The sequence below is a fragment of the Prionailurus viverrinus genome, chromosome A3, assembly GCF_022837055.1.
Source record: "Prionailurus viverrinus isolate Anna chromosome A3, UM_Priviv_1.0, whole genome shotgun sequence".
In the NCBI taxonomy this organism is placed as follows: Eukaryota; Metazoa; Chordata; class Mammalia; order Carnivora; family Felidae; genus Prionailurus; species Prionailurus viverrinus.
Window position 1 is genome coordinate 132,406,081 of NC_062563.1, and position 25,672 is coordinate 132,431,752.

At 51.5% G+C, this 25,672-nt stretch overlaps 1 protein-coding gene across 8 annotated transcripts in view; it reads right to left on the reverse strand.

The window, feature by feature from the left end:
* The window catches only part of LPIN1 (lipin 1), a 129,687-nt gene that overhangs the window by 29,228 nt on the left and 74,787 nt on the right, over positions 1 to 25,672 (reverse strand). For 6 of the 8 annotated variants that reach the window (XM_047853004.1, XM_047853007.1, XM_047853008.1 and 3 more), the window contains 12 exons: positions 23,379 to 23,579; positions 22,516 to 22,611; positions 18,818 to 19,125; positions 16,595 to 16,720; positions 14,146 to 14,253; positions 10,732 to 10,861; positions 9,113 to 9,422; positions 7,890 to 7,983; positions 7,066 to 7,256; positions 5,257 to 5,350; positions 4,526 to 4,595; positions 1,093 to 1,185 (listed from right to left, as the gene is read on the reverse strand). In XM_047853004.1, coding sequence (XP_047708960.1) covers positions 1,093 to 1,185; positions 4,526 to 4,595; positions 5,257 to 5,350; positions 7,066 to 7,256; positions 7,890 to 7,983; positions 9,113 to 9,422; positions 10,732 to 10,861; positions 14,146 to 14,253; positions 16,595 to 16,720; positions 18,818 to 19,125; positions 22,516 to 22,611; positions 23,379 to 23,579 — 1,821 coding nt within the window. The remainder of the gene's footprint in view (positions 1 to 1,092; positions 1,186 to 4,525; positions 4,596 to 5,256; positions 5,351 to 7,065; positions 7,257 to 7,889; positions 7,984 to 9,112; positions 9,423 to 10,731; positions 10,862 to 14,145; positions 14,254 to 16,594; positions 16,721 to 18,817; positions 19,126 to 22,515; positions 22,612 to 23,378; positions 23,580 to 25,672) is intronic. The other 2 variants (XM_047853005.1, XM_047853011.1) reach the window with 2 other exon arrangements.

The following is a 25,672-nucleotide window of genomic DNA, read 5'->3' on the forward strand; positions in this document are numbered from 1 at the left end:
AAGTCGACCAATGCACCTACGGTATAGACGACGAAGAAGAGAGGGCGAGAAGAGACCAGTCGACCACCGGAAGCAATCCTGGGAGGGACGGCGCCAGCCTACGTTTGTGGGGGGTGGAACTGGAGCGAGGTGGGTACATGTGAGAAATATTTAAGATGGAAATTGATGGGACCTGACGATGAATTAAATGTGAGACGTGAAGAAAACGGAAGGGTCTAGCCTATGGAGGGACACCGGCACCATTTTCCGACCAGGGTCCGGCAAAGGAAGAATTCACAAGAAAGCTGTGAGGTCAGTCTTCGAAATGACCAGCTTTGAAGCGTCTCGAAACATTCACACGGAATAGCCACGTAGTTGGCTACTTGGTAAGTGAACATGGAATACAAAACAATGCCTGATTTGCAAATAAGAGGAGTCATCGCACGGGCATGGGTGGGGCTGCCCGGGGAAAAGGAGGCCCTAAGACAACCCTCGATGACCGCCCCCCCCCTCGCCGGCTGCCCTTACGGTCGTGGAGCCAGAGCGGGATCAGCCTTAGGAGGAAGGAAGTCGGGTGGACACAGGGGCATGGAACCTTCAAGAAATAGGTTGAGAGGTTGGCAGAGAGCTGGAAAGAAAGCATAGGCATCTACAGAAAGGGAAACGAAAGACATGCATATTGAGACGTGCCCTTTCAGTGACATGACTAACGGGAATCGGTCTAGCACGAGGAGTGTTACCCCATTCAAACGAGACTCACAAGCGGCAGAGGGCTGCTTAACTTTAAACAGAAAAGTAAACTCTCACACCGAACCCCTTCTTTTCACAGATGCAGAAATCCCAGAGGGGCAGTGACTTGCCCGTAGTATCCCCCGCCAGCCAGGTCGCAGGGCCAGGAGGTGAACCGAGGCTCTCTGGCCACACCTCCCCTTCCTCGGCCCCTTCCCCCCACACCCTGGGAGGCCTCTCGCTGCTACTCGGCAGGGCTGGCTCCCAGAAACCCAGTACTGCGCCTTGGGCACATTCCGCTCCCATCCGGAGCATGAAAACGCACTCCACAGACCCAAAGTGGTCTGGGCTAAGTAGAAGCACCCTTTGGTGGCCCGTGCTTACCTCTTTGATCGTGGTGTTTCTTCCCCTCCATGAAAACCACCACCTTCCGCCCTTTCTGGGCATCTTATCCCTCACGAGAGCTTCCACAGTGGCCTGTTTTAAACGGATGGGAACATAAATAATGGAACCAAAAAAAAAAAAAAGATCCACTCAGCACAGTCAAACCAAAAGACGCACGCATGCAAACCAAAGGAAGATTAAAAAAAAAAAAAAAAAAAAAAAAAAGAAGAAGAAAGAAAATCAGAGAAAACACGACATACTCTTCGTGGCTGAAAAATTTCCGAGAAGCAAAACCTAATGGCGTCCAAAATTACATGAAGATAACTTAGGCATGAAGACTTAAGAAGATGGTGAAGGGATAAACAAACAACAAATAAAAATAAAACACAACATGACGACAACAACAAAAAAAAAGAAAGCATTGAAAATCATTAGTGATTAGTACGACCAGAAGTTTGCAAATTAAAGTGATCTACGGGTTAACGTACCGTTACTCTCAACATGATGAGTATAAAATAAAAAATGAAATGGCCGACATGACGTATAGGGTAAAAAACCGTTTTTAAACAAACAAAAATAAATAAATAAAACGCACAGGATCTCTTTAGTGAATGTAAATTGCCAAATTTTGATCGACTGAACCTGAGTAGATGCACTGGGGTCAAAACCTCAAGTATTAACAAGAAAACTCATACTCTTTCCCTAAAGAAATGAGCATTTAATGGGGGAAGATCAAATAATAATTCATAATTTTCTAAGTATTTGCAAAGAAGAAAATATCAATCTTGAGGCAAATCCCAGCACCAGGGAAAGGGTTCACGGAACTATCAGGGAATCATCACCCCCGCTAGTAATGAAAAAACAGTTTACGTCTTTCAGCCAAACAGACGGCAGGTAAGCAGAAAGAGAAATCATTCGCGTGTTTCGCCTGAAGCGTGCTTCTTTCGGTCATTTGAAGATCCCTACCTGATACAAAAGAAACTCCTAATATACCAAAAAGCAAATCCTTCATAACCTAGTCACAAAGAGGATAATTCGTACAGATGTTGATTTCCCCGTTCGTCCTAAATTCATCCATAAATGTAACAAAACAAAAAAACAAACTACCAGGATTATCTTCATACCTAGACAAAGTGATTCTAAAGTTCATTTATAAAACAAAAAGATCCCAGAAAATTCATAGACAGAAGAGTATTGAGTAGGTCCAAGCCGCGCTGGATATTAAAATACGTTTAAAAGCTACAGTAATTAAAACAGTGTTATGTTGGTACGTGAGTAAACATATAGATGGAACAGAAGAGTCCGGAAATGAACCTAAATCCATAAACAAACGGAATACATGCTGTGGCTGTAACTGCCTAGCAGTGGGGGAAAGAGTCATCTCACAAAAGGTACTGAGATACTTAGGTAGCTACGCCAGACCCGGTTACTTGATGCTCTGGGCACATCATCCCCTTTCTTTCTTGCCAACAAGTCTAAAACCCTGTTCAAGAATCAGGTGCAGTATGTTCTGACCTCGGTTGGTCTACGTCAGTCATAGTCACTGTTTTGCCCGCAACCGCTTTGGAGGTGCTCACGTGACCAAGTGGTAGCCAGTGAAAAGTGAGAAATCTGTCTCCATCCTTCCTATTTGGGAGGTGGCTGTTTGAGAAGACGATGTGGGGGGACAGTCGCCTTGTGAACATAAAGGGAAAGCCAAGAAAATCACGGAGAAGCTAACCCAAATTCATCAAGCCTGAAACTACCAACCTCTAACACTCTTACTGAGTCGGATAAGAAACCCCTATTATTTAAGCTACTTGTAGTCATTCTGTTTTCTACAAGCAAAGCGTCCTGATGCGATAACCAACTGGAAAAAACAAAAAACAAAAAAACTGATTTTGGTTCCCGATACCTCTCTCACTCTCAGAATAAAACCCAGACCGGTCAAAGATTTAAGAAAATACTAGGAAACAAGATGGTCTATTTTCCCAAGTTTTGCAAATGAGAAAGCAGGACCGTTCAAGGGTGATACGAGACCATAAAAGACAAAGTCTACGTGTAAAATGAATTCTATATTAATAAACACAATAAGCACGGTAGAAAACTTACTGACAGCTCGTAAAAAGACTTAGGATGTGTATCACAAAGACTAAGTTTAGGGGCCACACGCACTCCTTCTGTGAGCTAACTCCTTTAAGGTAAAGGAAACTTCACTTGCATTGGTCTTTTTTCTTACTGCTGTGTAAGAGCCGAGAAATGTAACATAAAAACGTATCCTGGGCCGGGGCTCCTGGGTGGCTCAGTCGGTCGAGTGTCCGTCCGACTTTGGCTCAGGTCATGATCTCACGGTTCGTGGGTTCGCACCCGGCATCGGGCTCCGTGCTGACAGCTCGGAACCCGAAGCCTGTTTTGGATTCTGTGTCTCCCTCTCTCTCTCTCCCCCTCCCCTCCTCGCGCTCCGTCTCTCCCTGTCTCTCAAAAATAAATAAATGTAAAAAAAAAACAATTTTTTTTTTTTTTAAATGTATCCTGGGCCACGGATACCAAGGAACCAGGCGGGGACGAAACAAAACCAGCAAGGGAAACGTGACCTCAGCCAAAGTACCACCACCGACGAGGTCGCAGTCTCCAAATCCCAAAACGCCTCCCCACGCAGGCACGTGCGTGTGCAGGAAGGGGTGAGCACGGACTCAACAAAGTCAGAGGAGACTTTTCGAGAACCTCAGATATCGGAACTAGCTGATCTGCTACAACACCAAATGGCACAAAGCACTTGCTAAGCGGACGAGGGAGACAAGGGGAGGCACGGTCTTGGCAGCACGAAGAATGTATAATCCAGCAGGAAGACGCAACGCTGGAAAACTGAACAATTCCAAGCCCAGTGTGCAGCGGGTCCCGAGGGCAGCGTGAGAGCATGCTGGGCCACGGGAGTCCACCTGCCCTTCTAACCCTGCCTCCTCCTTGCGGCCATCACGCCGCCTCGGGTGGCTTAGGAACCGCCAGACCCTGCCCGCTCCCCGCTTGGGCCGCTCGGCCCCGGGGCCTGCTTCCTGGCTGAGCAGCACCGACACCCCCAGCGTCTGATGCGCCGTCTCCCTGCACCCAAACTGCCACCTGCTCCAGCCCTTCTCTCTCGTCCCCTCGTCATCCCTGGGCTCTGACATCCGGGCATCCACCTGCCCACCCCCCCGCTGTGTCCCTAGCGCGGCAGGTGTCGGGAGAGGAACCCTGGGGGCAGGATTTGATCTGGAACCGGCAGGACTGGGAGGTCTCGCCCTGATAAAGGAGGGGAAGGCCACTCAGCGTGCGAGAGAGGCGGACTCCACGAACTCCAAAAGGACGTCACGTGATGGACTTTGTGGTGCTACGAGGTGGTGTTACGTTCCAACCACCCAGAGGAGTCTCCCCGTCGCTTGCAGGGCCGCCTCTTCTTCCTCGTGTTAAAGCTCACCTTTGGCAAAGGCTTCTGGAAGGCCTGCATCGCCAGGAGCAGAGGGGCCGCCGTCGTCCAGTTATAATACCTGACGGGAGAAAAGGAAACAGATGTCAAAGATCAAGGCTCACGCTGCAAGGTCTTACGAGCGTCATGAGAAAAGAGTCATGGAAAGTTCTGGAACTCCAGCTGGGTCCCCAACAGGCCAACACCCTAGCCCTCCCCCACACGCCCCTCCCCGGCAGGGCCCCTCGTCCCGCTGACCCCACAGCAGCCAGTCCCAGGGGCCAAGCACAGCCAGGCAGGCGCGGTGGCCACGGTGCCACCAACGTGCCTATGGCATTTCTTGCCACGTTTCATAAAAAAGGCAACCAGGTACCCCAACTTAATACCTAAACACCCTTGACTTCCCCTCAGGGAGGAAAGCTTGCCAACAGGCTACAAAAACACCTGCACGTCCCGTGACCTCAGACACCCAAGCCGGGGGAGGTACGCGGTCTATTCTGTTCCCGCCTACGTACTACACAGGCCTGAGGCCCAGGGGCCAAGTGCTGAGATTGGACACGTTTCGTAATAAAACTAGGTAACACCACAGGATTGTGCCGCTAGTGAAGAGCTAATAATAAACTGGAACGAAGACCTCGTTTGACATCTCTAAGGTTTATACGCCGTCGCCATCTCTGCATCTGAAAAAGTGCATTTCCCACAGCGTGGCATGACGGCCAAAGTGACCTCCCAGAGGAACCTACTTATTCCCGATCTTCACCACAAGATTGGGGTCATCAATGAGAGCTGGGTTGTCCACAAACTGCTGATACGACACGGCTTGTTCCAGAAATGCATCTGTGAAGGCAATCGTAGGGAACAAGGAGAAAACATAAGGAACGTTCGTTAAGGCAAGCAGGCTCGCTTTTCACTCACTCACTCGCTCTCTCGCAAGTGTCTTCCAGCCGTATAGACAATTCTTCCACTGCGCTTGGGAAGGGGCTTCAGTTAGTTCTGGGGACGGGGCCTGTGCAGAGACGAAGGGAGGCTGGGAGCAGTCGGAGGGGTCGGGGAAGCGTACCCGCAGGCAGCGAGGCCGAGAGCAGGTGTGTGGAAAAGACGGTTACGTACGCGGGTGCATCCGCGGAAGCAGCTGAACGGTAAGCAGGCTCGGAAACCAGGCCCCTTATCAGTCACGCTTATTGGCGTGAGCTTGTAGTGAGCTCGTACTTCACCCCCCCAAACCTCGGTTCCCTCCCTCGTCTGTAATGTGGGGATCGGAACCACGCCTGCTTCCTCGGGGGCTATGAGGCGGGACAAGGTCATGCACGGAAAGCACGGCATCCTGAAGGGCTCACTCAGAGTCAGGGCCCCGGTACTGATCCCTGTCACCTGTTGCAAGTGCCGGAGAGGGCGTGAGACCCGCCCGCCTGGGCCCACCGCGCTCCGAGAGTCGGGAAGGCCACCGGGTCAGGAGGCCCTGGACCTCAGCCCTGACTCCGGCTTCTAGAACGAGCTCTGACCCAAAGCCCTGGCTTCCACTCGAGGTCCCCCATTCAGCTGGGCCACGTCTTGAGCCTAGATGAGGGCTGTGACCACCTCTGTAACCCTAATTTGTTCCTACCCTTTCCCTCGGGGGGTCCTGTACCCCCCGAACGAAACCAGGACCCAGGAGACCCAGGACACTGAGAGTCACCCCTGTCCAGCAGAAAAAAAAAAAAAAAAAAAAAAAAAAAAAAAACCCTGGTCATGATGCCAACTCGCAGTGCCCACGACACGGATCTTTGGAATCCTGAATCATATCACCAGCTACTCTCCTCGCGGACTCCCAGCCATGGGAATCTGGCCTCATCTGTACGGACCCCCGTGAGATGACGGTGGGGGCGAGTGTACCACAGAGGGGGTACCACCGACACCAGCCTCCTCCCACCCCTTCCCCGCCCACAGAGTGCTCCCCGCTTCGGGGCTTCAGAGTGGCCGGTGCCCGAGATTCGGAAACATAGTGTGGCTGGTTATTAGAGGGGGAGGGGGCCTGAGAAAGACTTCCTGTCATGGACCCGACCAGCTGGGTCACATTAAGCAACTTCTTTCAGTCCATCACCAGCTGCCGGATCCGCTGGCTCAGGTTCCAGAATAAAGGGCCCCAGCCTCGCGGAGAAACTCACGAAGCCCTGAAGGGACCTGAGGACGGAGACAGGAGTCTAGGATGGCTTCTCAGGGCAGGAAGGGGAGATGATGGCTTCTGAGCGCCAAGGGTTGAAGTGCACACCCTCACCTGCCGGAAAGCACCACCCCCGGGGAGGGGGGTGGGGTGGGGCGTGATGAAGAAGAACAGTGGAGGTAGGAGGAGTGGCATGAACGACAGAGCCCTCCGGTCGGCCAACTGCAAGCCGGCAACATTTGGGCCTTGAGCGACAATGAGTCACTTGCCCTACCCCTGAGGCAGCCAAGCGGAAGGCGACCTTGGACTGAACTAGAGAAGCCCAAGCTTCCGGACGTTGCGGCCGGTGGCCACCAGGGGGCGCCCGTGGCTCAAAGACGGGCTCCGAGGCCAGGCTCTGGGGCCGCGCTACCTTTGGTTATCTCCCTGTTGTCGCTGAGGCCTCCGCAGAGGGAGATGGCGATGGACGGCAGGTCCCTCGGGCTGTCCGAGGTGCTCTCCACGCCGCTGTCGATGCCAGAGCTGCCCACGGACTGCGGGGACTGGTTGGCCGACCGGGCGCCGTTGTCGCTGGTGTGTCTGGCCAGCCCGGAAGGCTCTCCACTGGAAGGACAGGGGAGAGACTGTGACATCGACGACATCAAACGACTCCCGCCACACGACAGCCCTCGAAAGAGCACAGGAGGTCACCTCAGGACCACGACAGAGAAAGGCAGGCTCAACGAATCACCTTCGGAGGGAAACAATTATTTTAGCCTCCTGGGGTCCCCTCCCAAACCCATGGGAAACGAACTGAGGAGAAGGCACGCTGTCCTAAGAGGCCATGGGACTGCCCAGGGGCCAGCCCTCCCTGCAAATCCCAGAACTGAACAGGGGCCCCGAGGGCCATGGGAGAACCTCTCCTGGGGATGGAACCTCTCCGAGGGGGCGGCTGCCCACTCTTGGCCACCGGTTCAGGGTGTGGGCCACACTGCCCGCTGCGACACGACCGTGGGTGTCACCGCGGAAGCCAGCCGCGAGCCTGCGTTCCTTTCCGAAGGTGGGAAGCCAGCCGCATGGAGACCCCCACGCGCGTCTCCAGGGGAAGCCCACTGTCGTTACCGGTTGCTTCTCACAGTAAAATCTGAGCCTCCCACTGCCTTTTTCTCCCTCGCTCCTTAGTCAGCCACGAAGGAGGAAACCAGACTCACACAGAGTCACCTAGACAACGGTAAGAGGAGTGAAAATAAATCTTACTTTTTGGGAAAATACAGCGCAGCCACTTCCGGATCCATATCGGTGAGGTCGTCCAAGTAGACGCCGTCGGCACCAAGGTGTCGGCTTCGTTTGTCTGCAAGAGCAAACAGGCCAAGTCAGAACAGCGACTTTCCAGAAGCGCAGACTTCTGAGGCACACCAGACGGCACTTAAAGCGCAATGTGCAACTGTGCTCACAAGCGGCCCCCGGGCCCAAGAGCACAAGGGTCAGAAGTCAGCGGCCCGACTCCAGACGCTGAGTGACCCCAGTGCGCACGTGACCCCATCACCGCCAAGCGTGTGACCCTGACCAAGTTCTGTCGCCCTGCGGCATCTCTGTCCCCCCCCCCCCCCCCCCCCCGTGCGAAGCGCCTGAAGGGTACTAGGTGCTCCGTGCCCTGAAGCGATTCCTGTCGTCCTCATTAGCATCACATGATGAAGGCACTCATGACGCAGGCCCTTCTCTGGGCCGGGACTCCCGGGGACGGCAGCCGAAACGGTTCAGGGCCGGTCGCGGCGCACCAGGACCGCAGATCCCCTGCCCACCTCTGCCAGGGCGTCACGTCACCGGCTCACACACGCCCGGAAAACCGCACGAGGCTGCGCGGTTACCAGATCAGGCGTGACGTCAGTGCCTCCGGGTAGGCAGCTGGGTGTGTCTTCAGAGAGCAATTATGGAGCACCGACTGTGTGCCAGCCGCCATTCTGAGCGCAGGGGACACAAAAGGAAACCAGACCAGAAGAGTCTTGGCCTCACAGAGCAGGTATACGCGAGGAGGGGCGTTCCCGGCAAAAACAGGCCAACACCCAAATGCTCATCGGACGGACGCAGGGATAACACGGCGCTCGCGGCAACGAAACCAGGGCAACGTGCTAGACCGAAACCCGGGGCAGGGGGAGAGGGGACCAGGATGAGCTCCCTAATCAACTTCCTACGTAGCCCCAAGTGTGTGAAAAAGACTGCATCCCCGTGGATCCCAGCGCCCCGATCTACAAAGTGAGGGGGCTCACTGCACCGCCCCCAACGGCTCCTTTCGTCTCATTGCCTATAAGTCAATTCTGATACCTTAACACCTTCAGCAAAAGGGCACAAACTGAACACGACGGCTGTCCCGGTCCAGCACCCACCTTGACGTGTTCGGAACAACCGAGAGAAGGAACCCAAGCGTGCAGACAGAGCACCAAGTTCATGCACAAGGAGCCAGCACACGCGGGCCTTCCCACCTTTTTTCCTGGAAGGAGAGTCTGTCTTGCTTGCCATCGGGGCCACACTGGCAGACAGGGGCTTGGGGTCTTCAATCGCGGGTAAAGGCGGGGCCGCGGCTCCTAAGGCCTCGACATCTTCTTCGTTCACACACTGTACGTCCGTTGGAGGCTTGCTCGCCTCTAAACTGGGCGGCACGGGAGGCCTGGCCAGCGTCGGCGACTGGTCACTGAACGCATCTGAAGATTCGCTCTGAGCGGTCCGAAAGTGCGTCTCATCACAGACTTTCCTACCGTTTAATGGACTGCGGTCTTTCATCTTGTGTGGAGACTAGATCAGAAGGGCAGAGAGAGACAGACAGACGGACACAATGGTCGGAGCGTGGGCAAACAGGAAAACAGAGTCAGCTGGGGAAAAACGATCAACCAATTACGGACATTTAAGCCTCGGGAGCCACCCGGCGATTTCCATACCGGCCAAAAGATTCTAGAAAAAGCAGACTATCCGTAGCAAATGAACTTTCATATATAACGTCAGCTGCCAAAGAGAAGTCAGTGGGATCAGTAAAGGCCGACAGATACAAGAGGCTCAAATAAACGTCCACCAGTAGAACGGGAAATATACTCATACGGCGGGTATTTCGCAGCAATGACAAGAGATGAATTACAACTACACACAACAACATGATGAGGGTTGTCAAACCAAGCTCTGCTCTTAGAGCAGGGGGCTGTTGATCCTTCTGGGGGGTCAATCTGAATAGTAACTACAAAGGGTGGGGCTTCCAAGTTGCTGGTTAAGCCCCGCTTCTCCGTCTCGGTGCAAGTCCCGTGGATACATTCGTAGTGTGAAAGTTTATTTTCTGCGCACTTATGATCTGGGCGTTTCTCTGGACGCGTGTTATATTTTAATGACGCTTTACCCCCAAAACGTGAGTGAATAAGTGAAGATTTGGCGGTCGGTTCGCCTGAGTGGGAAACTAACATTTGACTCTACTTCTCCAAGGAGTTTCCGGTTCTGGAAAAGATTTATCCAAACAAAAACCAAAATGCAATTTATGGGTTAGAGAGAAAAGGGAGGGTATTCGTTTCTGGACCCGATCTCACAAGCTTCTAGCACAAATGACAACAACACTACAGCACGTCTGTGGTTGGAAGCGTTTTGCCAGAAGAAGTGATGGGTTAGCATTTTCACGCTGTTTCTCCAGCAACAAATGACACGAGTTTGTAAAGATGGTTGGCTAGGTCAGCACTATAGCTTGTGGGCAGTGAAATCAGCATTTTTCTGTGAGAGCTAAATATAAACCCAGAAAAGGAAAGAATCCACAACTTTGCCCCAACAGACCTTTCCCGCAAAGGGTTGTTGGTCTGGATTCTTCACAGGAGCGCTTTCAATGCTCACTCATTCATTCGTTCTTTCATTCGTTCATATGACAAATATTTACTGGGTTTACAAGACGCTCTAGCACGTTCTAGAGGCTTTATGATATTTTTTAAAAATTTGTAAAAATATTCTCAAGATTCTTTTAGTAGACTAGAATACGAAACAAAATTTCTCGAAAGAAGAGATTATGATGCCCATTTCACGTTCTTAGAAACCATCTTCGGTGTATGGCAGAACGGAGGCAGGGGGAGAAACTTACCTTTGCAGCCTGGGGCAATTCTCCCCAGAGCCAGAGCATTTCTAGGTTATTCTTCTGCACCGTCCTATCCACGGCCTTACTGACCAATTCCGAATCGCTTTTAGGGGTTGAAGGTCGGGAGCCTGAAGGACTTAAGGAAACACAAATCCACGATTAGACTGGGAAGAGACACTTTTCTTAGATGTTTTCGGTCCACAATTCTAGGGTTCCAACAGCCCAGAGAATGCACACAAGCTTCATGACATTCCCACCCGTGGCCACCAGGGGGCCACAGAACGCGCGGCAGGTGGAAGGCGCCTCCCACCGTGGGCCACCTGCCCGCCCTGCTGGCGAATTCCAAGAGGAGAAGGGGCATTTAGAAAGAAGAACTGAGGAAAAGGCAGGTAACAACAGAAAGGGGGAAAAAAGAGTTTGTTCTCACCTCGCAACCACCCATCTTTCCCCACCTCGCCCTGAGCTCACCTCCCCTGCGTTCTCCACGTCCAAACCCAGTCTGGTAGCTCTCAGCTGCGGAGGGGTCCCGCCTCTCTCAGACACGCCCCCATCCAATTCTACATTTAACACATTTACGAATCCGCGCTGGCTTCGAAAACAGGGAACTGTTTCGCGTGCCAACTTTGCCACAAATGCCGGATGCCAAAAATACACTCGCTTAGCGTGGCAGGAGCCTCTGCGTGGAGATTTTTACAAAATACGAGATCTTCCAGGAATCCGTCAAAGACCCACCCGTTGGCTAAGGCTCGTTCTGTAACAACATAGCCTGAGGCTGAATTCTCAGGCCAGCTTTTAAGTGGCTAGAACTTGTGTTCTCATCCCTCTATTTTCTGTATCTCTACTCTTTGGACAGGGACGAAGCCTTCCCTCTGTGCAGCCAAGAGTGACCGGCCAAGAGTAATCATCTTAATCTAGAAACTTCTCACAGCATCCTGAACAACATCCGGAGGAGAAAAACATAACTCACTTAATCATTCCCTGCCTTTATTCTCCCACATCATTTCCCCCAGCGTTAAACGATGATACTGCGCGAAGCAGGGGATGACCCTCTTCCCCAGACCTTCTAGTCTTGTGAGCCACCACTCACAGCCATGCTTGGCCTCGCGGCCCTGAGTTCGAGTTCAACTCCAACCAAATACACCTTCCCGTCAGGACGAGGAGCGGTCGTGCACGAAACCCAACTTGTATGAAACCAACAGGGACCCTTCATGGCCAAATCGGTCCCCAGCTCTGTCATCAAGCCATCTGGACCAGACTAGCCACTCTCTCTCCCTCCTCCATTTCACACTGAGGTGCTCATAGGCTGGTTCATCTCCCATGGCGCCCACTGCCCAGCAAACCATCTAAGCGGTACGTTGCCACAGGGTGGCCCTCACGCTCTATTTCACCGGCACGTGTACTGGACGAGTGTATACAACGGGACACGTCCCCCAACACACCAACACACCCTCTTCTGCCCTCTGGGAAGTGGTCCCACAAGAGGAAGCCGGAGCGCTCCCTACATCTGAGGGGTAACGTGCTCACCACCTTCCTACCTCTCTCGCTTCCCTCTGGTCCTACAATTACGTTTTTCTCCGAAGGGCCAATGGTCTTCGGGCACTGGTGTGTCCACAATTACGTATTCAACGTACGTGAGATCTGCGGAGGGGATGTCGTGGCCGCCAGCGTACCTACACAATCGTCATCACAGAAACAGCGCGCTGCGATCGGTTCCCTGTCCTCAACACCACTGCACCCAAATCTCACATCGTCTGCGTCACAAGCTCCTGCTGTTCGATTCTGTCACATAAAATATGATCTCTATTTTGTTACAAAGTCCGTGGAACACGGAACTGTCTTACCCGCTACGCTCAACGAAGTAAAGCCCTTGCCACTGAACTTGCCCTAGAGGAGGAGGGGGCCAGCAAACTTTGTCTGGGAAAAGCCAGAGAGCAAACGGCTCAAGCTTTGTGGGTTACGCGGTCTCTGTCACAACTGCACACTCCTGCCACCGTGGCGCCAAACCGGCCCCGGACGACGCGGGAACGAACTGGCCGCGTGCCCACAACACCCCGAGGATGGGTGGAGGGCCGCGTGTGGCCCCACCAGCTGCAGTCTGCCAACCCCTGCGCTAGAAAGAAGGCAAATGCTGACCACCGTTCTCTCGAGGCACCAGCTCCAGAATCCCTGATATTCTGATCCTCTGATGGACGCCACAAGCCATAGGTTTCCAGAGAAGTATCCAGGGCTGCAGATCCGCATTCACAGAGAACCAAACTGGGCGTGGAAGCCATAAGCTAGGAGTCCCTTCTCTCCCGCTCAACACGCCACACAAATGGCGGCACGTGGGCACCACCGGCCTTTGTCCAAAGCATTCGGTGCGCAAACACGTGCGCACGCTCTATGGGATCCAGGCTCACAGAAGGTGAACCGGGGAGAAGACTCCCAACGCCGAGGGTGACTGATGAGAAGAATGGTGGCTCCAAAGTTTCCCACCACCACATACTGGGCTTTCAAGATCAAGGGTTGTTCAAAGCAGGAGGCTTACAAGGTCAATGGCTGATCTTCATAAGTAATGCATTTATTAGCCACGTTAATAGTTTTCAGGATTCTGGCAGCCCGTTAGGCAAGTCAATTTTAACCGTTCACCGCTTCGTGTACTCTTTTTAAAATGGTCTCTCCTCCACACATGTAACCCCCAAATAAAACACCTCCTGAGACCTGATTCTTTAATCACGAAGAAAAACAGTTTCCCACATAGAACTTAATCATAGCTTCGCTGTTAAAGGTTATAAAGTAAGCCATGTAGGTCCACCATGTAGCTTAGAGTATGGGCGACATGGAGGGAAGGAGGCCGAAATCGCAGACCACGGCATCCGAGGAATATACAAACCTATAATCCAAAACCTTAAGATCCCCCTGTGCTAGTCTCTGAAATTCCATTCTAGAAATGTCGTGGAAACATGACTCCATTATTCAGGAAGTCTAAAAAGCTATTTAAAGGAGTTATAATAACTTCCCCTATACTAAAGATCTTATAAACTCATTTGCTGAACAACCCTCGAGACAAAAGAAGGGTCACATTCCCAACTTTTATTTCATTATTCTGTTTTGCACAGCACTCCACAAAATTAGGAAGGACTCTCTGCTTAATCACTACTAATGCGCAGAGAATCAAATTTAGTAGCGAAAAAAAAACATCTAATAATCTACAAATGCTTAAAAACATCGAAGGAAAATAATCATCTCTGTGTATTTGCTTCATAAGTAATTCGGTTAGTCGAATAGATTTGTAAGCGTTAGATCAAAATTTTCACTTGCGTGACCTCTACGGGTTTTCTGCATACGTAATTTGGTCAATGGTAAACAGACTTTTACGTAAGAGTTAGAGCACAATTTTTATTAGGGAAGACATCCAAGTGGGGAAAAAAGCCCCTCTACCTTTCCGAAGCATAGAAGTGGGAAGGCCGTGAAGGACAAGAGCTAGAAAGGCCTCCCTCGGCCACAACTGCCAGGCGGGGGGCAGTCCCTTGGCAATCTATCAGGCTGCTGGATACCACGTGATAGACATTAAAAGAAAGAAAAATCATAGGTCAATTAAATTACATTTCATATAAATTCTTTGACTAACTCTCCACAATAACACTCGTAAGAAAATGAACATGCTTAGGCATCCGACTACCGCAGAGGACTAGGGGACTAGCTGTTGAAATCACTAGGAAATCAACATGAATCTTTTGCACCACAAGAACAGGAAACCGTGAAAAGACTCATTTCACTTTCTCTTTCATCCTTCTGCCCATAAAAGATGGTTTTTCTCTGGTCAGAATTTAGTGCTTGATCAAGCTGCATACACCAAAGACTTGATCATCTCTGCTGCCAGCTGTCTCTTTAAAGAAAAGAAAATGCGCAATTCCAAGTATGGAAATGTATCTATTTATCCTAATTTGTAATTGCATCTGACAGCAGTCAGACCCACATGATCTGACATGGTCGCTGTTCTGGATTCAGACAGGAAAATGTGAGAGACAGAGAAACATTCCCAGGGTTGAGTTTAAAACATTTGTTTTGGGACGCCTGGATGGCTCAGTCGGTTGAACGACCGACTTCGGCTCAGGTCACGATTTCATGGTTCGTGAGTTCAAGCCCCCGCATTATGCTCGCTGCTGTGAACACAGAGCCTGGAGCCTGCTTTGGGTCCTCTGTCTCCCTCCCTCTCAATCCTTCCCCTGCTCACTCACTCTCTCAAAAATAAACAAAAAATAAAATAAAATACTTCTTTTAAACTCTTAAAATGAATGTAGAGCGTTTGAACAGATTTTTCAACCCCTTAGTGGTTTCTAAGTATTCCACATAGTTTTCTTTCTAAAGTACCATGCTTTTCCCTTAGGGTTCATCTCCACAGATCTAGGGGGACAATGGAGGAGGTTCCAGAAAGGTCTAACATCTGCACTGTCCATCACGACAGCCACAAGCCACACGTGGCTACCTAGCACTTGAAATAGGACGCGTCCCAACTGAGATGGTCCACACATGTGAAATTCACAATGATCTTACACATTGCGAAATACCTCGTTAATAACTTTCTGAAAACTAGTTATTTGATGATGTTTTGGATATGCTGGGTCAAAGGAAATATACAAAAATTAACTTCATCAGTTTCTTTTAACCTTTTAAGGATGGCTCCTAGATTATTATAAATGACATACGGAGCCGGCATTATGCTTCTATTGCACGGGGCTGGTCTGCAGACAGACCCCCACAGGGAGGCCTCACAGGCCCCCAGCCCCACTCTGGTGACTCACACTCACGGTCATGGTCCTGGCTGGAAACCAGGTATGGGACACATCTATTTTTCTGTGACTTCGACCCCAGTGCATGCTGCTGACTGTGCTGTGGCATCAGCAAGGTCACTCTAGTCGAACTTGAACCAGGAGTGTGTTTGGCAGACTCTGGAAGGCAGGGAGGCAGGAAGCCTTTGTGACAGGGGCTCCTACACTTTCACTAGAAACTAGAAGTACCTCCAACACATTAGGAATAAGAACGATCCAAGGAAGTCATCAGTTCGCACACCCCCGCACATTTGAGACTTTTTTTCCCCCAGTGGCCCTCCCTCCACTGTGAAATTTCAACCCCATGGCCAGACTGCACAACTGCTTATGTGCTGTGGCCCTTCAGAGGCCACGAGCCATTATAACATCTAAGAAGTCTTCGCTGCCCGGGAGCCAATTTTTTGGTCTCAGTGGGGGTGAGACCATCCCTGCTGAGGACGCACGGTTTCCATCTGTCCCCTCCCCAGTTCTTCTGAGAAGTGCTCAGAGGGGCTCACGTGCTGTCCGAGTTGGCACTGACAGAAGCCTCTGGAGTCTTCGGGAGGGCAACCTGCACAGGGAGCAGGTCTGGCCCTCCAAGTTTATACCGGATTCTAGGGTGACGTCAGACTTCTTCTCAGGGAAATAAATACCCTTGAATTCGGCAGAAGGCATTAAGCATGAGGACAGGGCATCATTCTAACAGCCCAGAACCACCTCGGGGGCTCCTGGAGCGCCAGCTGTGTTCCTGAGCCTTATCCGAGAGCTAAGTGTCAGGAAAGGCTCAGTCACCTGTTCTCTCCCACTGACACTTAGCACCGAGTAACTTAAGTGGTCTTTCCTTCAACGTCACCTATGGGGAGCCCAGAGCCACGCTGGCAGTTTGACTGGGATATCAGATAGAAGTTTCTGGTCTGCCCATGTCCTTGTTCGATCCTGGTCCGTACCTCCTACTCTAAACGGCATTTTTTGACTTTTTACGTCTACTTCACTCTTGTATTGAACACACCTCCTATAACTGGCTTCAAATCCTCTGGACGAGGGTGCGCGAACGCACAGGCTTTCCCCCAGCAACCTACCTTGCGCTGGGTGACCACTCTCTATCGGAATTAGGGTACGATGATGACTGAGGGTAAGTCATGATGGGGGAAGGGTTCTCCTTCGAAACCTCTTCTTGGAATGCAGATAGATCATTAGGAAGAGTTCTGGAGGAGAAAAAGAGAAGACGAAAGTCAAGGAACTATTAGTGATACATTCACGCTAAAGGCAAGTTTCCATTTCATACCGATTCTCTCTCAATTGTTTATGGAGTAACATGACCTTCTAGCACCCGGGTATACTGCGGGCAGTAGAGAGGGAGGGAAAAAGTGAGACAGAGACACATACAGATGTGTTTCGTGCGCTGGCCGAATTGCAAATGTAAAGTGACTGTATTCAAGCACCCGGACTGACAGGCGTGTGTGATGGTTACACAGCCTGCTGTATACACTGTGACACCAAAACGAGACCCAGGAGGCTGTCAAGGTCCCGCTGTGCACGGGTGGGGCTGCCGAATAACTGAATGACCACACACGGATAATGCTTCACCCAGCAGAACAAATACGTGATAGAGACCAAAGGAATCTTGTAACTGCAAAATGATTGCAGATCTGCCTTGTTTCAGGTAGAATGCCTTCATTAAAAAAAACAGGACGCGCTATTTCACTCACGCGGAGGCCATCTGTCCGTATGTTTGGTGTTCCCTGAGGTATCTATCACCGACCAAGTTCTGGAATGAAAAGCCACACAGGCATGGCAACTATAATAAGCCCAACCACCAGCTTCTGAGCCTGCAGCAGATTAGAGGCTATAGTTAGGAAAAGGGACATTGCCAATTTGCCTGTATTTTTAGCCAAGAAAAAAAATAATGTCCTATTTTGAATAATGAAGCAGAGGGATACTCCTGATGTCCCTTATCCCTTCTTTTTTTTTTTTTTATTTTTTTTTTCAACGTTTTTTATTTATTTTTGGGACAGAGAAAGACAGAGCATGAACGGGGAAGGGGCAGAGAGAGAGGGAGACACAGAATCGGAAACAGGCTCCAGGCTCCGAGCCATCAGCCCAGAGCCTGACGTGGGGCTCGAACTCACGGACCGTGAGATCGTGACCTGGCTGAAGTTGGACGCTTAACCGACTGCGCCACCCAGGCGCCCCTATCCCTTCTTGATGCTAACAAGATACAAAAACAGTCATCAAAACTGATACCGAATGACATAAAAGTCTGAACCATCAAGCTCCCTTACAAAGGAGTTTTTCTCTTTGAAAACTGGCGGTTGTCACCAAAATAGTAACACACAGAAGCACAATGTCACTGCACTGTCAAAAGCAAAGCAAAGTCAAACAAGATGACCGTTAAACCTTGGGCCTCATCAAAACTGAAAACGGGGAAGTTTGTTTGGAGGGAAAACTGGCCATGTTCTACACGTACTTGTAACCGGAAGTCTATCACAGATCAGGCCCTAGCCAGAAGCCAGTCCGACTGCCGGGAACACAACCGGCGTCCAGATAAGAGCAGGCAGGTTCTGGGGTATCTGGGTGGCTCGGTTGGTTAAGTGTCCGACTCTTGATTTCGGCTCAGGTCATGATCTCACGGATCGAGCCCTGCGTAGACAGCACAGAGCCTGCTTGGGATTCTCTCTCCCTTTCTCTCAGCCTCTCTCTCTCTCTCTCTCTCTCTCTCTCTCTCTCGCTAAATAAATTTAAAAAATAAAAAAAATAAAGAGTACACAGGTCAGGTTCTGAAACTATGGTTTGGTGCAGGAAGTATTAGTTTGCTCAGTTCTGTGTTCCTTGGCTCTGTCCTAGAGGTCGAAGTTACCAGACAAGGGAGGAGGTCTGATATTACCAGCTGCCTCAAATCTCTATGCTACTTTAAGGCTGGGTCCACAGAATTCTAAAACTCCATCTAAAATGGGGCTCCTGGGTGGCTCAGCCGGTTAAACGGCCGACTTCGGCTCAGGTCACGATCTCACGGTTCACGAGTTCAAGCCCCGCGTCGGGCTCTGTGCTGACAGCTCAGGGCCTGGAGCCTGCCTCGGATTCTGTGTCTCCTCCTCGCTCTCTGCCCCTGCTCTGCTCACGTTCTGTCTCTCTCTCAAAAACGAATTAAAAAACACTGAAAAAAAAATGTGTTTTAAACTCCATCTAAAATACATTACCATAAGAATAAGGAATTCTGGGGAAAAAAAAGAGTTTGTAAGAATCATCTTAAAAAGTCAATGCGCCCGACTCGGACACAGGTCCTGCCTCTTGAGAGCACTTACCTACTGCCGTCTGGCGGGTCGGCCTCCTCGTCAGAGCTCATCTCTATGGGAAACATGTCTTCGTCCTCAGATGTGTTCATGTTGTCGTCTCTTTTCAGGGTGTCCAGCTGGGACTTTCTCCTCCTTTTTCTTCTCTTCTTCACTAAAGAGCTGCTCGAAGGGGCCTCACTGGGAGGTGAGGCCTGGGCTGACGTGCTGGGGTCCAGGGTTCGGAGCCGATCTACCGAGCTCCTTTTCAGCTGGCACTCCATGTGGGCGGCTCCGTCCGACAGGATAGGGGAGGTGGCCAGGTACATGGGGATCACTTCCTACGGGACAAAATCGTTTTCAGAGTCTCATGAATTGGGGCATAAGTAGCAGGATGCCGCCAAAGGCCGGCCAGGGTCCCTGTAGGAGCCTGAGCGCCCCTGGCGAGGGCCGCGCGGGGCAGGCCGGCTGGACGCCACGTCTGGGGGGTGCGGCGGCCAGACCTGATAGCCGACCACAAAGTCAACGAGGCATTAAATGCCATTTGTACCGAATCCTGCGTTTTCCTACTTGAAACAAAGCAAGGTACTTAGTGACTTCAGGCCACCAAAAGCTAGCTGTGTTTGAAACATCTAAAGCAAAGAGGAGAAAAGGGGCTTTGAGGCATTATATCACCCTGGGATCTGGACTCAATTTTGCATTTCAGTGTGGGTAAGTGTGTGCGTGCATGCTTGTGTGCAAAAGGGAGAAAGAACGTGTGTGTATTTTTTCATACGCGCTGAATGAAGATGACAGTAATTTAAAAAAAAAAAAAGAAAGAAAAAAAACACCTGACAGCCGCCATCCCCAAACCTGCTGACAAAGAGAGCACATCCTGGCACATAGCTGATGATTCGATACTGACTCTCTTCTTAAAAGCAAAAGGGAAAACACAGCCTGTCAATTTAACAGTCGTTTAACAATGATTTGGCAGTTTTTAAAAAACTGTAAAGATCATTGTATTAACGAATGACTTATTTATTATGCGACACTCAGTAACAAGAAGTAAAGAACATACACAGGGGCGCCTGGGGTGGCTCGGTCGGTTAAGCATCAGACTTCAGCTCAGGTCATGATCTCACAGCTGGTGAGTTCGAGCCCCGCCTCCAGCTCTGAGCTGACAGCCTGGAGCCCGCTTCAGATTCTGTCTCTCTCTCTCTCTCTCTCTCTCTCTCTCTCTCTCCCAAAGAGGTTTAGAGAACATCCGATGTGCTGCACATATACAATGAACATCTCAGGGCCGAAGCCTTGGGCTGGGAGGGGAGAGGTCATCTCAGCCAGCCGCGCAGTGGGCCAAAGTGGAAATGTGGACGGCCTTGAGATGGGGTTAAGAGCAAAGAAGGGTCCACAGGCTGGATAGGGGAGAGGCAGATCGCCGCAGGTTGCGGGGGGAGACCGCATCCTGGGGCAATCCGGAGATGAGGGACGCAGGCTTCCCGGGCTTCCAGCGGCCTTCCAGGGGTCGCCAGAGGCAGGCGTGAGGGGCAGAACGCACTCTGGCCTCCGAAGCCCCGTCCCACCCACAGGCACCCTCAAGGCCAGCACAGCAGGCCCCCGGGTCTGCACCTTCCATGACAGCCTCGCCCCAAACGCGTCTTCAACTCTCACAGTGTAAAATCTGTCCAGAGCTGAGGGACAACAGAAATGTAAAATGCAAGTATCCATCTGAGATGGAAAGAATCAGTAATTCCGAATTAATGCTTCTCAGAGCCTTCCCTTTGAATAGGAAGGTAAAGATTGGCAGGGACTCCCCCCTCCTGCCCCTCCTCCCAACCCTCCCCTCCCCCCGCTGCCTGGGGTTATTAAGGGATGAAGGGTATGGGATGAGGACGCTGGTCCTCCTTTCATGTCACACCTTTGGGTGGGGACAGAGCCTGGGACGGTTTTATTCTGAAACTGAAATTACGGGCATTTGCGTTAAAGCCTGGAGCTGTTGAGATCTGCTCCTTTCCCATAAAGCTGCTATCTTCCTGTAAAGGACCTCGTCTAAGTGGATTGTACTGAGGAATCACGACAGGATCCCTCAAGGTGGCTTTCTCGATGAAGGGAAGAGTTGAAAAGTGGTTTGTCTTAGAAGAAAACATAGCGGTAAATTTTCATGACCTTGGATTTGGCAAAGGATGCTTAGCTAGGACGCCGAAAGCAGGAGTAACAAAAGGAAACAGAAAGAGATAAACTGGATTTCATCGACATTTAAGTTTTGTGCTCCAAAGGACACCATCAAGAAAGCGAATAGGCACATATAAGGAACTCTCAACAACTCAATAATAAAAAGACCAAAACCCAATTTAAAAAAGATCTGAGTAGACATTTCTCTAAAGAAGATATACAGAGGCACCTGGGTGGCTCGGTCGGTTAAGCGTCCGACTCTTGGTTTCGGCTCAGGTCATGATCTCACGGTCTGTGGGTACGAGCCCTGCATCGGGCTCTGCGTGGACAGTGCGGAGCCTGCCTGAGATTCTCTCTCTTCCTCTCTCTCTGCCCCTCCCCCACTTGCGCTGTCTCCGTCTCTCTCCAAATAAATAAATAAACTTAGAAAATACACATTAAAGGAAATATACAGACGGCCAATAAGCACGTGAAAAGATGCTCGACATCATTAGTCATCAGGGAGATGCAAACCAGATGGAGGCACCCCTCCACACCCCCCAGGGCGGCTGGAATCGGTCAGCCGGCAAGTGTTGATGAGGATGCGGACAAATCAAAACTCTCCTGCACTTCTGGTGGGAGTGTAAAACGGTGCAGAGCTTTGGACAACGGTCTGGGAGTTCCTCAAACACTAACCACAGAGTTGCTACGTGACACAGCAATTTTACTCCTGGGTACACACCCGAGAGAAATGATAATGTATGTCCACACGAAGGTGCAACATTACTCATCACTGCCAAAAGGTAGAAACATCCCACGTGTCCCTGAGGGCACGAAGGGATACACAAAATGGGGGACATGGATACAACGGGCTGTTATCTCGCCAATACGGGCTACAGAATGGATGAACTCGGAACACATGCAAAGTGGACGAAGACAGGCACAAAAGACAACATGTTGTAAGACTGAATTCGTGTGAAGTCCAGAAGAGGAAAACCTATACCAGCAGAAGGCAGGGTGGTTGCTTAGAGCTCAGGCAGGAATGGGGGCTTGAGAATAGGCAGGTAATGGCTAACGGGTACAGGGTTTCTTTGTGGGGTGATGAAAATGTCCTGAAATTGACTGGTGACAGTTGCACGTACAAGAGACAATACTGAAAGCCACGGACTCGTATCCTAGAAATGGATAGATCATCTGGTACCCAAACTGTATCTTAACAGAGCTGTTAAAATCTTTAATAAAAAATGCAAGGGATTTGGTCACTCACTAAACAGAAACTAGAACAGTCAGCCCTCTGGGATTTGACACACCAGTGTAAGCTGTATGCTTTGGACAACACTTGGATGTGCTTTGGTTCCCGTCTCCTTGGACACGGTGCGCACGCAGAAGCAGGACCGGTGAGCCTTGTGTGGACATAGCACACACCCACCCGTCTGGCGCAAAAACCCCTGGTATAGGGAAACAGCCGCCCTTCTCTGCCGTGATGGTCTACACCACCCAGCACGAGCATTACTTCGCCACACAAACTTCCGCTGCGTCCTCTAGATAAGCACTGCTCGAAATTCAAAACTAGGAAGTAACACTGACCGCCCAGCCTTCCTTACCTGATCACTCTCAGTCTCTTGAACAAAAAACGCTTCTCCATTGTCTCCCAACTTCATGTGCAAATCCACAGATTCCCCGTTGATTTCTATGTCAACCTGAAGGAAAAACACACCCCACCGCCACAGGAAACCTCATGGGGGATGCCGTGTCTCTACATACACATCTTTGAATCACATACATCCCCGAAGGATCTCACAATCTCAAACCTCAATCAATCAACCCAGGCTTATGTGCTCTCCGCCATCGGAAGTGGAGTCTATTTGCCCCTCCCCCCCCCCCCCCCCCCCCCCCCCCGCCCCTGAGCCCGGGAAGGCTTGCGATTGTGCCCAGCAAGCAGAGCACAACAGAAGTGGCTCTGTGGAACTCCCGAGGCCGGGTCAGAAGAAGGCAGGGTCCACCTGGCTCCTTTCCTCTGGAGATGCTCACCCTATATCCAGCCACCGTGTTGTGCGGCCACCCAGGCCACATGGAGAGGCCACATGTGGGCATTCTGGCCAACGCTCTCAGCTGAGAGCCCAGCCGAGGGGCCACCAGCCATGTGAGTGACCGCATCTTTGGAGTGGGTCCTCCAACCGAGGCTCCAGATGGCAGAGGGCAGAGAAACCCCAGCCTGGCCACGCTTGGTCTGAATTCCTGACTCACAGAACCCACGAGCTTAATAAGTAGCTGGTTTTTGCCACTACGTTTTGGAGCAATTTAACACCACAGTTGGAGATAATACACTTGTCAATTCAGTGACCAGCCCCTTCCAGTGGGAAGCCACGATCCCAGAGGTCCAAAGCTCTGTGTACAGACAGAAACACGATGATTTTTCTCTGAAGAAAGAAACTGTACCCCAGGTCACCGGGCCCTACACTCTTACCACTTTCTCTCGGGAGCGCAGGACCCCCATCTTCCCAAAGCGCACGTGGAAAGGGGAACACTGAAGGTTCCCGTTGGGTTGGCGGACGACGATGATATCAATACATCCAGACAGGGTGGCAGGATTCAAGCCCTTGTAGAGTTCCTTCACGGTGACGAACACCTGGCCCGCCAACTGCCCAACGTAATTCATGGTTTGAGTCTGGAAAACAGAGACACAAACACACACACAGACGCACAAACAATTAATTCAGAGAAGGCCATCTCTCTAGAGTCAGTCCAAATGGGCTCACGGTCACGTCAAACACATGTGTTTACACGTGTGACTTTCACAGCTTGTTCACATCATCTTGGTCCACCGGAATGAGCCCGCTATCCACCTACCCCCGACCCGGTCAGCAAGCCCACAAACCTCCACGGCAGCGGCCCCAGGAACCCCAACTGGTAGCACTGGGCTCTTCCCCTCTGGGCCTACGGTTCTTGCTTACGGCACCCTTACGGCCCCTGCCAGCCTCACTCTGTCGTCACGTGTAGGTTTTACACACGAAATCTCAAGACTCTCGAGAAGAGAGTGTATTTGCTAACTCATAGTATCTATCCCCCCCCCCCCATGCCAAAGAGAACAGATCATCAATAATATGAGTCGAAAAAAGTGGCTGTTTTCACTTGAGAAGGAAAAACAATGACTTTTATTTAGAACAACTTCCATTCCGGTCTTGGCCTGCCTATCTGACTCTGGCCCATGACTCCAGGAGACATTCATTCGAACTACTTTGGTTTGTCTGCCCAGCTAATCAACTGAAGTCCGGTCAGCAAACACCCGGGCGTCTCCTCTACAAGGGGCCTGGTGGCGGGGACGCAGAGATAAAAAAGACCAAGTCCCTGTCCCCTGAAGGGACCCACAGGCTCATGAAGGTGACAGAAGTAAAACACAAGGAACTAGAATATGTCACTGCTATGTCTGTTCTAGGCAGACGCTAAGGGCCATGACCCAGGGAGGCGGAGGGGCCACGCCAGGGCAGGGAGGTGGGAAAAGGTGGACCAGAGCCCTGCAGGGGGTGCTGTGCCCGTGACAGAGGACATGCAGGGAAAAGATGAAGAGTTTAAGCCCCGCTGGGAGGTCCGGACGTTTCTAGGTGGCAACGCAAAGCCACCGCAGATTTGGGAACGACAAAACGATGATTCGATCCATGATTTCAAGGAAGTGTCATGATAATGACGTGCAGACTGGCCAGAAAAAGCCAGAGGCTGGAAGGCTAAGTGGCGGCTGCTGCTGATGGTGCAGACAAGACGCCGGCCTGAAAGGAGGCCACAAAGAGGCAGCCGGACATGCTCGGGTCCAGGGGCCCGGCCGTGAGCTGGTGCCATATTTGGGCTCCCACGGCCGCCTCAGTGCTGGTCCTCACCGGCCCACCTGCCCACCTCGGCAAAGCCCACCCTCCGGTTCCACGGTCTGGCCCCGTCGCGTGCCCCGATGTGACTCACAGACTGGCCCACAGCCCTCGGGAGCCAACCCTGCAGCCATCGTCTGCCACCCACTCCTCCTGGCTCTGCCTCCCCGGGCCTCGTGCTCTCAGAGGTGACTGCGCCCCCCCCCCCCCCCACCCGGGGTACCTGTCCTCAGGATGCAGCTCCCTTGGGGCTCCCTTCTTGCCAGCCTGCAGGTCCCTTCTTCCCCGGCTTTGCTGACCTCAAGCGAAGGCCCGGTCAAACCAACCTGCGCTCCCCTCTCCTCTCTGTGCACTTGACCGGGCCTCCTGAGGCCATGTGGCTTCACCACCTGAGCATGGAGGGTTTGCACGTTGTGACTTCCAATGGCTGGACCCCAAGACCTCACCCTCCCTCCCACCCACCACGCCCCGATTCGTCAAGGTGACCACCCACCCTCCATGGGGGTGTGAGGGACCACGCTGAGCCCACCCATCTTCGGGTCCCTGACAATGATCCCGGCGACCACGACCTTGAGTACGCACGCCTGTCCCTGACCTGTTCGCGCAGTTCGGTTCTATGAACTTTCTCGCCCTGATGTGTCCCTGACTTGGCCCTGTGCTTTTCCTGTCACTTGGCGAAGCCAGGTTGTCCCGGAGGCCAAGGACCAAGCCTTCTCTTTTCAAGTGACAAAACCAAAAACTACCTTTCATAAGCCTCACCTCAACTCCTGTGACGTGTGGAAGTGAGAGCAGCACCCCAACCCCCCGCTTTACAAATGAGGAAACCGAGGCTCAATGCTGGCTGGCCAAAAGCCCTGCAGGCAGGGGGCAAACACGAACTGTTGCTTTAGGGCCAACTTAGAAC